Below are 16,528 nucleotides of genomic sequence, written 5' to 3'. Positions count from 1 at the left end.
ACCGCGACAGTCTGAAAACCCTGTTTCTCACCCCTCACCTGTCTGTTGAGTATCACATGTGATATTGAATACACGTTACCTTTGGAGTTATTGAAAGTGAATGAATATTTATCCGAGAATGTGTTTATGTTTTAATATTATAACAGTACTTGATAGAACTTTTATGGCTGATGTATTTCCCTCATTCATTCTAAGGTATCTGATACGAATTACCTCTGATACATAATTAGCCCCAACAAGTTTTGCAAAGAAAAAGCCAAGTTTAAAAGATTCCATGAATATGTTTGTACATTTTAAAAGTAATGCCTAATTATTTCGACATTGAACTGTATGGAAAATAGGTGTTTTGGCATATGAAATAAAGCAAATAGACATCAATTCGCAAGAAATCTGCATAAAATGTGTATCATATCATATAAGTACAAACATGGATCAAATGGTAAATTTTTATGGCATTTATACTTTATTAGAATACTTTACAAAGAATAACTTGTATTGAATTGTAATTAACACTCCTTCACATTTTGTATCAAATTGAATGATATGACTTATTATAAAATATATTTACAGTTTCTATACCAATATATGTTCATTAAGATGTGAAAATCTCTACTATATATATATTATGTATCAGATACCTTAGAATAAATCGTTTAAGATATTTAATGTATAACGACCATATTTTTAATATCTACTAAATGGATTGTTGGAGTTTTGTAATAATGGCATCATTTTGAAGGGTTCATCAAATAAAAGTAATCCGCCAAAGGCATTTTCAAAATTTTGATTACTGCTTTGTTTTACTTCACCTAGAATATAAAATTGGAGTCTATGGGATTAGCATGTTTTATTAAAATATTTTAAAAAGAAATTTGATATATTCATACAATTCTCTTCGTAAAAAATTACATAAAATTTCTCTTCATGAAAATATGAAATCCAATTAATCATTTACCGCAGAAATGTTTAGAAAATTAAATATTTCCCTTTCTTTTTTTTTATCAAGGGTGGATAACTCTTCAAAATTGTCTGAAGTGCAACAAAGTCAACTCATTATCATTTACTAGTCATCATTATTTAACAATAAAACATTTGTTTGGCTCAAAATTGATCATTATCCTTTCGTTATACATTGAATACCTTTAAGATAATTCATATTTGTCTTCTATTTTTCAGCCTAAGCTGATTTGATTCTGTGTATTAATACTTGTTTCTTTTTCTTTCTTTTTCAGACGTTCCAATAGAAACAGCAGATCAACAACAAGGAAAAGGATTGTCGGTGATTGCTATAGCCTATATAATCACCGTTCCTCTATTGATAGGGGTGTCCATAGCAGTGAATTTTGTCTGCTACAAATGGTAAATCAAAAAAATTCTGAATTGTTTGAAGTTGTAGCGCTGATTATTATAGAAAATGATTCTAGTATCACTGACGTCACAAAACATATAATTCTATCTCTGTGATAACCCTTGAAGCTCCAATTTGTTAATTTCCCCATAACTTAAACCTGGATGAAAGGTGAATATAACGAACAGTGATCAATCTCATAATATACATTTCGCAGTTCATGCAAAATGACAGGTCAGTGGCTATTATGTAATTATGGAAATTCACATACATTTCATTTTCTATTAGGTAGTCTTCTTGATAAGAAGATATATCGATTTACATTTTTATTTCAAATATAAGATATCTGGGATATTTTGGTATATGGGGTGCTTAACTATAATTGAAAACATGATAATTTATGTATAATGGTTTTGCTGACATGCAATTAATTAACACGTTTTCTAATGTAGTTAATTACCTCATATACCCAACATGCCAAACGACACTGATTCTTTATATACATGTACGTGTTACAGCTTTCCTTTTTAATTAACTTTTCCCAGATGCTTAAATTTTAATTCTGTTTATTTTAAGTGGATTGAAAAAAGGTAAGGCGATAGAACGGAAGCGACAATTTCCGGACGAAGCACAAGTAGTACATTACCAACATTATCAAGATGATGACGTGAGTGTTGGACAACGGCCTGCACGGGAACAACCAGGGCCTTCCGCCGGTCAGTTATCCACTGACGCCTCACACGACTATGCTGCATACGATGAAATCAAAGACCATCGACAGCGCCTGCAGGCGTCACAGAGGAAGAAAGACGGGGGCTACCTGACACCAGTCTCCCAAAATCTGAATAGATCGCTACCTCCTGTGAGGACTGACGGGGATGGTTATATGTCACCAACATCGGCATCAGATAACCGGCCGCCAGGACAGGGCAAGCGAAGTACAGATTCCTCGCCATCACCGCCAGGAAATGGCGGTTATATATCTCCACTACAAGCAGAGAATGTTACCGAGAAAATGCTATCAGGCAACAGCGATTCTAGTTCAAATAAGTCTGATAAGTCGGACAAATCCAGAAAATACCAGAACGAACCACGTAGCAAATCTTCACCGAAATCAAAATCAATCTACCAATCAATCAAAGATGCTGGTATCTCTCAAGAACACCAATACTTAGAATTACAGACTAATGCCTCTTGAGCCCGGTGTTGTATTTCATTACATATTATGCTGAAAGAGGGCAAAAAGACTTCATCCTTTTTGTGGAAATTTGATTTTCTGTAAGTGTTATATGTGTATTTTTATTAATCATATAATTTTGTAAAATAGTTGCTTGGTCATTTAAGTTTGCATTCGGTAGTGCAATTTGTGTAAATATTTTGTTTTGAGTATCTACTTCCTTAGATATGGATCCACATTGAGGTAAAAACATTGTAACCTTAGGAAATGTTTACTTCCTCAAATATCTTTAACCCCTTTTTAATCATGAATTTATCATTTAGAATTGTATTTGTCATGTATTGAATTGTATTCGTCGTATATGTATATGTATTAGAGGAGAAGCAATTGAGGGGTGATCTAATTTGTGAATTTTCTTGTGCGGTATTCATATCTGCGCAATTTGAGTACAGGTACTTGTATTTCGTATTGGATCTGGACATGTGTACAGGTGTTGCTCACATTACATCTAGAAACTTATGCAGATGCAGAATACTTGATCACATTACTTCTAAAAACTTGTATTTTATGTTACACCTAGAACATTGTTCATATTACATCTAAAATTTTGTATTTTATATCACACCTAGAATGTTGTTGATATTACATTAAAAACATTGTATTTCATATTACACCTAGAATGTTGTTCATATAACATAAGAACTTGTTCATATTACATTTACAAACTTGTAGTTCATATTAGACTGTATATAAAAACTTGTAGTTCAATGTTACATTTCTATTGCTTTCTCATCAATAAAAATTGTTTATATCCACTAGATTTGGGTGTTTTTATCTCAAGGTTTTATAGTTGCATTATGGAAAAAGAGCATTCAGTGACACCCACCCAAGGTTGAATCACGTCATCCAAGATTTCCCTCTCCAGTCACTTATTGGCAGCTCAACTGACACGGGTTTTATAAACTCTGGAGTCTTTGTCTTCACCTTTCATACATGTACTTCTATGTACTATGAAAAAGAAATAATTGGGTGGATACCAATATGACTTGGAATCCAACAGAACTCAACTATCTAACCTTGTTTGGTTAATAAATAGAACCAGGACAAATATCTAAAATGTATGAATGATCAATATTCATGTTGTTCATTGACTGTAGACAAGATAGCGAATCTGAGAATTCAAGCTTGTGCCTATGATGACAATAGCAAATTTATTTATTTAGATAGAATAATTAGTATCACCTTGTGATCCTGCATAAACCATATTCACAGAAAGATACATGACGGAATAGAAAATACACGGTATAAAATCAAACTATACATGCAAGGTGAAGATAACGAACAGTGATCATACAATACACATGTATACATGACTTGAGAAGCGTTAAAAGATCGTAAAAAGCAACAAATGAAAAGGATCACAAAAGTATTATCCACATCACGAAATCATATATTAACATTATCAAATAACGTATTTCAAATCACGGTTCAATCCTGTTTACTTGTTCCATAAGATTCAAGGCGTATATGTAGATCCTTACCAACATATCATTAATTAAGAAATTATCATCACGTTATTTTCGAAAAGCCTGGCTATGGGAAACGATAATCAGTGATAATTCTAAGGTCATGTAATCCGATAATTATGTACTTTGAAGCATTGTATTACCTACATATAGCTTGATTTACATTTATATCATTACAATTAAATGTATAATGAAATGCATCACTAGTCTCCTTTCTATTACTTGTACCTTGTTGACAAATTCTACATTCTCATGGTAGGTCTCTCCCGATCTTCCTGTTTCTGTAGGCATTCTCTTATCTACTTTTTCTGTTATTTATTCAAATGATTTTCAGGTAATGTAAGTACTTTTCAATACAGACTGTATTTTCAAAATCCTACCATTACATGTATTTCGTTTTGAGGAATTGCACATATCACTAGTCCAATTTTGTTTAAATTGGTCAAATTGAATCTTTAAAAAATCTTGTTTTTAAGCCAAGTCACAATAAGTGCCTGTTCATTCTGATTTATGTAAGGTAATCTACTATATGATTAAACCAGGCATTATTGTAATTTCTCAGTATGTAATACAGATTTGAAGAAATATTTGTCTTCTGTGAAATTTTTAATTTGGCCCAAAAAGCAATCACCCTAGACGAAATGATAAAGTAATAAAACCAACATAGAGACTTGAGGAAGTCTACAATCACAAGTACTTTAACAGTTGCAAATAGGATATCTTCCTAGTTCATCATATACATGTATCATGTAGTTACATGTAGTTGTAGAAGGTTTAAGGTTCAGCATGTTTGCAAAATCATAAATGAAGTCTCTATGATGAAGATGATTTATTAAAATGACATACTTTGCATCCCTATGAAATAATGAGTGTCTTAACTTTATCATACATGTACATATAAAGTTTACAGTCAATGGATAGGTTGTTTTCTGTATTTTCCAATGACAACATACATAGATCTATTGGCTCTCTCAAATAATTATTTGATATCTATATCTAATTTATATGAATCACCTTTACTAAACCAAATAACTGTTGAAAGTGGAAGTAAGTTTACCAAAACTGATAATTTTATACTTATAACTATTGACCTTTAAATGCCACCATGTTTTACAATATCAACGAAATGCATCTAGTTGATACTGAAGTTGGTGTGTATGACAATAATATTGTGTTAACAGTACAAAAATAATCGTAAATAAACATTAAAGTTATTTTCTCAGATCATTAAGAAAGGACTTTAACAATATCAATGTACATAAATTAAGATATACAGCAAAAAGAAAATGTGACAGACTTCCCCCTGTTTGAGTCCCGACATTGCATAGGAACATGTCTGATGGTCGATCATTACATGAACAAGTGAAGATAGCAAATAGTGATTAATCTCACAAATCCTATAAGGAATACAAAATTAAAAGGACAAACACGGACCTCTTAATATACCAGAGGTGTGAACAGGTGACTAAGGGGAGAAAACATCCTCTGCTGACGAGGCACACCCGCCGTGATCCTTATAACAATGTAATTCTAAGTCAAAATCAGAATGCAAAGAATGGCCTAACAAATGGTATGAGACACGCCAGACAACCTCCGACCCAGTGATAGCTTGTATCTGTAAGTTACGGTCATTGTAGCGACGACGGTATTTACAAACTGCTTACTGTAAACGAAACTGTTGAAAGCCCTGTAACATCAACTTATTTGTCAGTAACCTGTCCTAATAAACATTAATCATACACATAACATGTGCTATTAAATCATTTAAGACATACATATCATATGTAGGTGATTATGGGATATTGATACATCAATATTTGAAGTAGATGGGGAAGCTAAAATCATCTCGTTTGTTATAGAATTGTGTTCTTAGTTTGCCGTTGACATCTAAGTTTAATAAGATAATTATTCAAATATGAAGCTGACGTGGAAGACTGTGGTGTCTTTTATTTCGAATTCACTGGGATACGCTTGTATCTATTCGACATATGAATGAACATGATAATTATTTAAAGGTAAAATGTCGATAAATCTAAACATCTGTTGAAGGTCATAGCAAGATATTGTTTCTTCTCATGTGCAAGCTTTTGATTACATTGTTCCTCATAAGACATGACACACTTGATTTAAATGCCATTTTACATATCTGTCATAACCTTGAAATATTTTCCATTTATATTATATACCAACGAGTTGAGAGTATAATGTTTTTGACCTGTCCGTTACTCAGTCAAGTCCTTCAGTCCTGTTTTTGTCAGGGCAACTCTGAAAGCACTGCACACAATGGGATGAAACTTTATAGGTAATATAGAATTATTACGTAGATGTGCATACTCGCAGGAAATTCTGATTCGATTGTTTTCTGGGAGTATGTCCCCTTTGAGCTTGGAAGTTTGGCCTCCGTCAATCTTATCAGCGCAACTCTCCCGAAACCGCCAAACAGAATTCATAAAACTTGGTAGTTAAAAAGGAAATACTGTGTAAATGTGTATATTCACAGGACATACTGATTAAGTTTTCCCTAGGCGTTAGGACCTTTTGAACTTTGTCAGCGTACTCTGAAACCACTAGTCAGATTTCCATGAAACTGTGTAGTTAATAAGAACGTACAGTGTAAATGTGAATATTTACAAGAATATTTTAGTCTGGGAATAATGACCCTTTTGAATATAAACATTGGGACAAAATAAACTATTTGGTGCTCCTCTGAAACTGCTAAAGAGAATTTCACGTAACTTTACATTTAACATGGACATGCTGCGTAGGTGGGCATATTGACAAAAATACAGATTATTTTTTCTGCGAGTTATGCCAATTTTGAACGTAGATGTTTGGCCAAAATATTTTACTTGGTGTAGCTTGTGTGAAACCGGTTTTCAAGCCATTTGTAATTGAAATATTTGTTTTGATATTGTACATAATTTACAATATTACGTAGGGATTCCGGGTTAGAATAGATTACCAGTACCCCTTGTTTGTCGTAAGAGGCGACTAAATGGGGCGGTCCTTCGGACGAGACCGCAAAAACCGAGGCCCCGTGACACAGCAGGTGTTGCACGATAAAGATCCCTCCTGCTCAAAAACCGTAAGCGCCAAGAATAGGCTTAAATTCTGCAGTCCTTCACCGGCAATGGTGACGTCTCCATATGAGTGAAAAATTCTCGATCGGGACGTTAAGGGGATATGATTGTGACGTTTTTGAAGTCATTGCGCAACTCAAACTGACGTATACAGATCATGGATGTCGTAACGTTGCTTGAATATGATTCTTGTTGATATTGCATTTTTAAAAGTATTTATACATAGTATTTAACAATAGAAACTATATCTTGATTAAATAATTTGAAGACAGTACCGAGCTGATGTTTAACGATTGTAACGTATAACGACACAAGCGTGTGATTTTCGGCACAATGTTTACGTTGACAGCAGACAGAGATTGACAGATGGCGCGGTATCGCAAACACGGATTTAGGTCTGAAAAAATGTGGTTATTTTAGGATCTCTTCTACTCAGAAGAAACGGTGGACAAGGGAGCCACAACAGTCTGATCACAGTTACTGTGCACGTAAGTAGCCAACACGGACAAATATAGAGTCATATAGTTAGATCCGCCCACGTAACGACCAGTCGCTTTGTGTCGGTTCCATGAGAATACAAAAATGTAGTAAAGTAGGACGATAAGTATGTAAATACAATGCCTGGCTACAGGTCTATTGGTCTTTCTTCACTGAGAAGTTCAATGCGAATGCACCACAGGCTGTCAATATCCTGGAACTACAGTGCATATAAACAGAGAAAATGAGATTCCATGTGCATACATTCAGAATATTTAGTTGCAAACATCTATATAAGCTGGGTTCAAATATTTATTGTGAATTCAAAATTCTGTGACAAGTATTTCGATCTGAAATGAGAGATGATGGTTGTTTCAAAAACGGAGGAAATGCGGAATATACAAAACTAACATTTGTACATTTTCTACATCAAATATCTTTGCCAAAATTTACAAACACAAACAATATTAACATGCTTTAATGTAAATTACAAACTTACTCTATCATCAACTGCTTAGCAGCACTCATCAAATAATTAACAACTTCTTGAAATCCTACATAATTAATTTGTTACATGTAGGACTAATTTACAGACATGAATTAACATAATCCAGCGTCTGTAAACAACATGAAGTGGTCAAGGGGAGGTAACTGGCCTTATAGAGTAGTTTTATTTATTTCCCATTGAAAACACATAATACATATTTGCAAGTGATATTGCAAAAGTGTTTTAAAATCCCATTCAATAAGACACTTACCCACCCCACCCCCTATAACCCCCTTCCCAAAGAATATATCATCTAGCTCTCCTCCAAACCATGAACCACCATTAAAAAAGGAGTAGTGTTTGTGTGCTTGGTTTTTTTTATTGGGGGGAGGGTATGTGTGTGTGTGTGTGTGTTAATTTCTGTCTGTTATGCAGTTTAGATTCTGATTATCAAAGGTGTGTGCTTTTTGTTTTTATATTCCTAATTTTAATTCACTTTTAATTAATTCTTGCATTTATAAAAGATAATTTTTCTTTTCATGAGTATGTTTTAAAATTGATTTAATTAGCATGAACACCCCCCCCCCCCATTTATAGAAAAAAATGTCCAGGGTTCATTTTCATATCAAAATAGCACCATCAGTACCCAGGAGTATATTACGGTAGTAATGGCAGTAACAAAATAGCACCATCAGTACCCAGGAGTATATTACGGTAGTAATGGCAGTAACAAAATAGCACCATCAGTACCCAGGAGTATATTACGGTAGTAATGGCAGTAACAATATTTTTGTTAATTTATCAGCAACTGCTGTACATACTCAGCCTCATTAATTCTCAGAGATTAACTGCAAAATTATATACATGAAGTGGTACTATATTTTTTTTGCGCAGTATAATGGTTATTTATTAGTCTTTTATCATCATACATGTATATATCTTTATAGAATCAAGTATTCTATAATAACACATATGGATGACATGGAATGGATGGATAAGGGGGATTCACCCCCACATCTACCTCCAGCTGGTTCAGATTCCTATCTCTCCTTGTTCCCTGTTAAATTTATTCTTCCGCTCGTCTCTCCTCTTCCTAATGAAATTTGTGTAAATGTATTAATTATTCCTTAAATTCATCTGTGGATGCCATAGTAAACTAATTCGCATGATGTCAATATTTTTTTATGAATTGATAGTAAATTAATATTTTGCAGCAGTTTATCAAAACCCAGGACAGAATGTATATCATTTTGATTATAATAAGTCTTTAATTTTTAATTTAGCTCCTGATTTGTCAAATGTTCAGAGGGAGGAAGAGTTATCAGAGGCTGGACAACACGGAAAAACAAATGAAGTCTGGAAATTCGGGAGGAGAATAGTAGAAATGGACATTCTAGCAAAGGGACTCAGTGCATGTGAGGGGTGTGGATTACCTTTGCAGCTCATCCACACAAAGGACATTCAAACATGTAGTATTGGATCACTTCTTACAGTATGAATTTCATCACAATTTTATCTATATTAACCAGCTTAGATTTCTTAAAACATCTCGAAATTCAGTTTGAATTTTGATATATTTGAACAGTCAAAATTTGAATAAAATTTCAGACCTGAATTATTTTTTTTTTAACTTAATTGATTTAGTTGCCGCAATTAATGGTTTTCCTTAATAACATATTATGTATAAATTTTCCTGTACTACAGGTCCAATGTTACAATACCAGATGCATGATGATTAATGTTATCCCAACAGGCAAAAGGCATGGCAGAGTGTGGGACGTTAATATAAAGCTAGCTACGGGTAAATTTACAGATTAATGTAATATATGTACGCCAACACAATAATTTGGTGGTCTTTTTAAAAATTCAATGGAAGCATCATTGTTCACAATACATGTATATCAGGGGTGTATCTAAAAAAAATCATTCAAACAGGGGTGGAATAAACCCAAGTTTGCATCTTTTCAACTCACAGTGTGTGTGTGTGTGTGTGGGGGGGGGGGGGGGTTGAAGACCTCAAAATAGCTTAACAATTATGACTATATCTTTTAGTTAAAAATCAACCAATGGGAAAGGCTGCAACTCCTATAACTTTCTTCATCTAGATTCATTGTATTTTGATTAATAAACATGTATGAGTTCATACTGTTTCCAAATAATTAAACTTGAGTGCATCAAAGTACAAGTATCTTATTTTCTCATTACATGCAAGAAATTTGATTACTTGAACTGTCAAATAACAAGTTCATTTTTTTAATTTTAGATAATCCATCTATATTTTTGAATTTTTTTCTCATAGCTGTATTCACTCAGGATTTGGAGAGAGACAAATAATTTACTTGCGGAGTTGAACATACCCACAGTAAGTCACTGCATGATAAATACCAGACTGAAGGAGATGGGAACTGTTTGGAGAATTTTGCAAAAGAGACAACAATTGAGGCTAGCAGAAAGTGGCCACCGTTGAAGAATATGTACTATATGTAAAACTTATACGGTACCAATTTTGATGCACCAGATGCGCATTTCGACAAATAATGTCTCTTCAGTGATGCTCAACCGAAATGTTTGAAATCCGAAATAACTATGAAGTTTTAGAGCTACATATAGCCAAAAAGGTGGAGCCAAATTCGTCCAAGGATAAGAGCTTATATATTGCGGATGATTTTTCAATTTTACATACAAAATGTTAAATTCATGTAGGAAAAAAACTTTAAGAATGGTTTTACATACATGTCATAGTAATATATTGCAGTTGTTCATGTGAGTCATGTATGATTTTCAAAAAGATAAGAAAATGAATGATTTACATGCATTTTGATAGATACTGTTATTTATTATTAACATAGTTTAAACATATGAAAGAAAAAACTGACCATACCATATTACACATACACTTAAATAGGAGAGGGTACTGTTTTGTCTACTGCCTAATTCAATTCAATTCGTGTGTGTGTCGATCTGTGTGTGTGTGTTTTATTTTTAGCAAATCAAATCATACATTGAGATTTGCTAACTATGCGCAAGGATATGTGCTTAGTGATGTATGTGGTTAGTAGGACTGTATGAATGGAATAATAAGATTGTAAAATGTTAATTATAAGATTGCACACCTGTACATCATAGTTGATGCTTAAACAAGCAAATTCCTATTAAACTTTTGTTGTCATATTACAGGAAAAATGAGAAGCCTGTGCTTGCAGTTGATGCTGGGTGGCAAAAGAGAGGCAATGGGAGATCTTATGATAGTCTTCTCAGGTAATTAAGTTGTTTATGTGGTAAGTCGATATATTTCGTCCATTTAGATACCACCTATAACCAATACTATCATATTTTTCTGTTTTCGCAAAATTTCTAAGTCCCATTAGAAGCTCTCACATGAGACTCGTAAATCCCTTCACTTACATTGTTATGCTCCCTGGAAAATTTCAGGGGAGCATATAGTCGCTGTCATGTTCGTCCGTCTGTTCATTTGTCCATCTGAGTTCCTATCTCCCAAACCTTTCATCATAATTGATCAGAAATGTTTCTTGCGACAGGGGACCTTTGGGCCAAGGTCATTTTGAAAATGTCGAGGTCACTCAAATTATTTACCTTAAATACGGAAAAAGTATCTAATTTCAAAACTTTTTGAACAGATATTGCTTATATATCACACTTATTAGTGACAGATAAATGGATTTCAGACAAAGGTCACTTGAAGTTAATTTGTTGAGGATGTAATTTAGGTCACTCAGAACATATATCTTGTATGTGAAAAAACTTTTATTTCAACAATGTTTCAACAGATATTGATCTTGTGGACCTAGGTCTCTTAAAATAATTTGGAAAGGCCAAGGTCATTCGGACCATATATCTTTATGATGAAGTAATTCCTGAGCTTGCATCCATCAGTTTTACTATATTCTTGTTTTCTTTGTTTGACATCAGTGGAACATGTTCCACTTTACAACACTCTAAAATACATGAAATACTACAGTGTACTACAATAAAATGGGCAAGTCCCGTATTCATCATTTTGAAATTGTGTCATTCAATTTATTTATCTAGGTCACTGCTCTATGGTGGGTACGCAGACTGGGAAAATTGTCAATTATTCGCTTCGATCCAAAGATTGCAGAGTCTGCACCTCAGCTGCTTCAAGAAATGAACTCGTTAGACAACATGACTGCTATCGTAATTGGGAGGGGAGTGCAAAGGCCATGGAAGCAGATATGGTAACAGAGTTGGTTATCGATATTCACAAACAAGATTTCACAGTTTCTGCAATTGCTGGTGATGAAGATTCCTCACTCATAGAGCGCCTACGAGCAAATGTCAATGATAAGAGAGAAAATATCTGATCGGTAAGTTGTACTACATGCGTATACATGTATATGTATATATATACAAATGCAAAAATAAAGGACATGTACAGCATTATAATTTCAATGTTAATTATCGCAATTGATTTGATTTGAAAAAAATAAAGCTACATGCAAATTTACACATCAATAAACGCCAATGGCTCATGTGAGCTTTTCTGATCAAAATCTGTCCTTTGTCTGTCGTCGTCTTCGGTGTTGTTGTTGGCGTTGTAAACTTTTCACATTTTCATCTTCTTCTCCAGATTTCACCCAAACTTGGAACAAAGCATCCTTAAGTGAAGGGCTTTCAAGTTTATTCGAATGAAGGGTCATGCCCCCTTCAAAGAGGAGATAGTCACAAAAATGCAAAATTAGGGTAGGGTCATTTGAAAATCTTCTCAATAACCACTGGATCAAAAGAGCTGAGATTTACATGAAAGCTTCCTGACATAGTGTAGATTCAAGTTTGTTCAAATCATGGCCTCCAGGGGTAGGATGGGACCACAATAAGGGATCCAAATTTTGAAATACAGATATATAGGAAATTTTTTTAAAAATCTCCTTAAGGACCATTGGGTCAAAGAAGTTGACATTTACATAAAAGCTTTCTGACAGTGTATATTCAAGTTTGTAAAAATCATGGCCTCCAGAGGTAGGCTGGGACCACAATAGGGACTAAGGTTTTATATGCAAATATATTTGGATAGTCTTCAGATATCGGCCAAGGTAACTCAGGTGAGCGATATGGCCCATGAGACTATTGTGTTAAGTTTGTGAGTAAACTTTCCGGAGTTTACACATCGATAAATTCTTCAAAAAGAATGTTTAATTTTATATTATTTTGTATCATAACTGGCTATAAGACACATTGAATAAAAAACTTTGATATTTTGTAGGAATCACCTTCGCAAACTGTTGGAAAACACACTTTACTTTATTCATTAAAGAAACAACATCCGATGCTTATCGTCCACATTATTAAATATCTCCAGATATGTTTTGATTACATCATTGCTCAGGGTGAATGGGATCCACTTCAGATTGCAGCAGACCTTGATGCTCTTACTAAACATCCTTTTGGTGACCATCAGTCTTGCTCATCAAGATGGTGCAAGTTTCTAACAATCCAAAGTATCTGTACAAATCATTTCCTCATGGAAAACCACTTTCCAATATAAAATTCAAAGAATCCTTGAAACAAGTTTTCTCCTCTTATTCCAGTCATTGCGATAAGCTCTCTCGCCTTGGTAGTACACAAGCCAATGAAAGTTTCAACCGCATGGTAGCATCAAAAGCACCCAAGAATATTCATTATAGCTCTTCAGGAAATCTTTCATACAGAATTGCAGCAAGTGTAGCACCAAAAAAAGCAACACTGGACATAGATATGTTGTAAACGTAAGTACATTTTATCAAGATGGTTGATTTCATTTATAATAATTAACAAGAGGCACATGAGCCACATCACTCACCTGAGTCACCTTGGCCTATATCTGAAGACTTTCCATATATATTTGCATGTAAAACCTTAGTCCCTATTATGGCCCAAACTACCCTTTGCAAACTTGAATCTACACTATGTCAGAAAGCTTTCATGTAAATGTCAACTTCTTTGGCCCAATGGTTCTTGAGAAGAAGATTTTTAAAGCTTTTTCCTATATTTGTATGTAAAACTTTGACCCCCCCCCCCCACTTGTGGCCCCATCCTACCCCCGGGAGCCATGATTTGAACAAACTTGAATCTGCACTATGTCAGAAAGTTTTCATGTAAAAATCAGCTTTTCTGGCTCAGTAGTTCTTGAGAAGAAGATTTTTCCTATATATTTGTATGTAAAACTTTGATCCCCTATTGTGGCCCCATCCAACCCCCGGAGCCCATGATTTGAACAAACTTGAATCTGCATTATGTCAGGAAGCTTTCATGTAAATCTCAGCTTTTCTGGCTCAGTGGTTCTTGAGAAGAAGATTTTTAAAGATTTTTCCTATTTATTTGTATGTAAAACTTTGATCCCCTATTGTGGCCCCATCCAACCCCCGGGGCCCATGATTTGAACAAACTTGAATCTGCATTGTGTCAGGAAGCTTTCATGTAAATCTCAGCTTTTCTGGTTTAGTGGTTCTTGAGAAGAAGATTTTAAAAAATTTTCCCTATATATTTGTGTGCAAAACTTTGATCCCCCCTTGGGGCCCCATCCTATCCCCGGGGGCCATGATTTGAACAAACTTGAATCTGCACTTTGTCAGAAAGTTTTCATGTAAAAATCAGCTTTTCTGACTAAGTGGTTCTTGAGAAGAAGATTTTTAAAGATTGTTCCTATATATTTGTATGTAAAACTTTGATCCACTATTCTGGCCCCATCCAACCCCAGGGGCCCATGATTTGAACAAACTTGAATCTGCATTATGTCAGGAAGCTTTCATGTAAATCTCAGCTTTTCTGGCTTAGTGGTTCTTGAGAAGATTTTTAAAGTTTTTCCCTATATATTTGTATGTAAAACTTTGTTCCCCCTTTGTGGCCCCATCTTACCACTGGGGGCCATGATTTGAACAAACTTGAATCTACATTATGTCAGAAAGCTTTCAGGTAAATTTCAGCTCTTCTGGCCCAGTGGTTCTTGAGAAGAAGATTTTTAAATGACCCCACCCTATTTTTGTATTTTTGTGATTATCTCCCCTTTGAAAGGGACATGGCCCTTCATTTGAACAAACTTGAAATCCCTTCACCCAAGGATGCTTTTGGCCATCCATCCATCCGTTTGTCTGTCATAAAATATTGGTAATGCTTCTCCTCCTACATGTATATGGCTTATCTGATAGATTTGAAACTTTGTACAATGTTTCATTGCCATTTGTAGATGTGCATATTGTCGGGACAGGAAGATCCAATTGTTATCCTAAAAGTTATAGTGGATCTCAGGTGTGGAGGGTGTAAAATAGTTTGTGAACATATCTCCTACGTGACTTATTGGGTTTCATAATGTCAATGTTCCTGCTCATGCTTTCTCATCCATATCATACAGTACATTACGGGGATGTTTCATTTGGTGCAATTCGAATTTGGGGAGACATTTGTTTTTCATTACTCTTGAGTATTTTTCTCTGTTACATTGTGCGTTATGCATGGACAAACGATATAGGAAACAGAAGAGATATATGTAAAAAAAAAAAATAATCTATATATTTCAGATTAATCGTAGACTAGGGTTATATCCTGGTTATTTTACTGAGCGTCTTGCAAGACTGAGGGACTCGCAGAGGTGAAAGCAAAGGGCAATTGCAAACTCACATGCATTTAAGAGGAGGAGACTGCAAAAAAAATTAAAACAGTAAAAATGATTTAATTGATATTGATTTTTACCAAAGAGTGAAAAGTATAATAATAATTACTTATCATACATGTTCATGCAACCACTAGCTTGGAGTCATTAAAATTTAAAAAAATAACAAATCAGCTAATCTCAGGCATGTTCTTCAGTCCACTTTAAGAGTTACAAAGGATCGATCTATATATACTTGCCAAATAATGGATGATTTAATTAATTAAAAGACATTTATTATTTGACAGTCTCTGCAGAAATAATGGAAGGTGTCTCATATCAGACAGGATGCACTATAAATTCACAGTTGTGCATCGACATTCAGACCATTCCACAACCCCTACGTCAACCTCAGTATGAGCCCGTTGATCCAAATGTGATGGAAAATTGTCACTTCATCTTTTTTGATGTAGAAACTACTAGGTATTGTTTTGAAAAATGAAACTTGACACTGTGGTTTTCTTAGTGTGCCAAGCATGTATTTAATACATTGTATATTATCTGTCTCTAGTAATAATGATACCATGAGTCTGCCACTGTCAGTTTTAGGACTGATAACATTTATTTATAATTATTTCATTAAACAGGATGTGATGCATACACTGTACAGCTGTCGGCATCTGACACGGAACGAACTACATTTAGTACATACATAAGACCAAGACGACAGATTACGAAGAAGGCATCAGAGATCACTGGCATACAGTTTGAGAATAGAAAGATGTACCATCTAGATAAATGTGTTTCTTTTGTAAGAATTACAGAGGCCC

The 16,528-nt window shown here is 34.3% G+C and overlaps 1 protein-coding gene and 1 pseudogene across 1 annotated transcript; both read left to right on the top strand.

Annotated features, from left to right (window-relative positions):
* Positions 1 to 1,207: 1,207 nt before the first annotated feature.
* LOC125675156 (uncharacterized) lies at positions 1,208 to 3,340 on the top strand (the record flags this gene model as incomplete). Its single annotated transcript, XM_048912680.2, has 2 exons — positions 1,208 to 1,359; positions 1,925 to 3,340. Coding segments are annotated over 2 exons (774 nt in total), but the record flags the coding sequence as incomplete, so codon positions are not given.
* A 9,069-nt stretch (positions 3,341 to 12,409) lies between these two features.
* LOC130048299 (uncharacterized) lies at positions 12,410 to 15,897 on the top strand (annotated as a pseudogene).
* Positions 15,898 to 16,528: the final 631 nt, after the last annotated feature.

This window comes from Ostrea edulis, chromosome 1 (assembly GCF_947568905.1).
Source record: "Ostrea edulis chromosome 1, xbOstEdul1.1, whole genome shotgun sequence".
Taxonomy (NCBI): Eukaryota; Metazoa; Mollusca; class Bivalvia; order Ostreida; family Ostreidae; genus Ostrea; species Ostrea edulis.
Note: the sequence above shows the minus strand (reverse complement) of the source record. Positions and strands in the feature narration are given on the sequence as shown.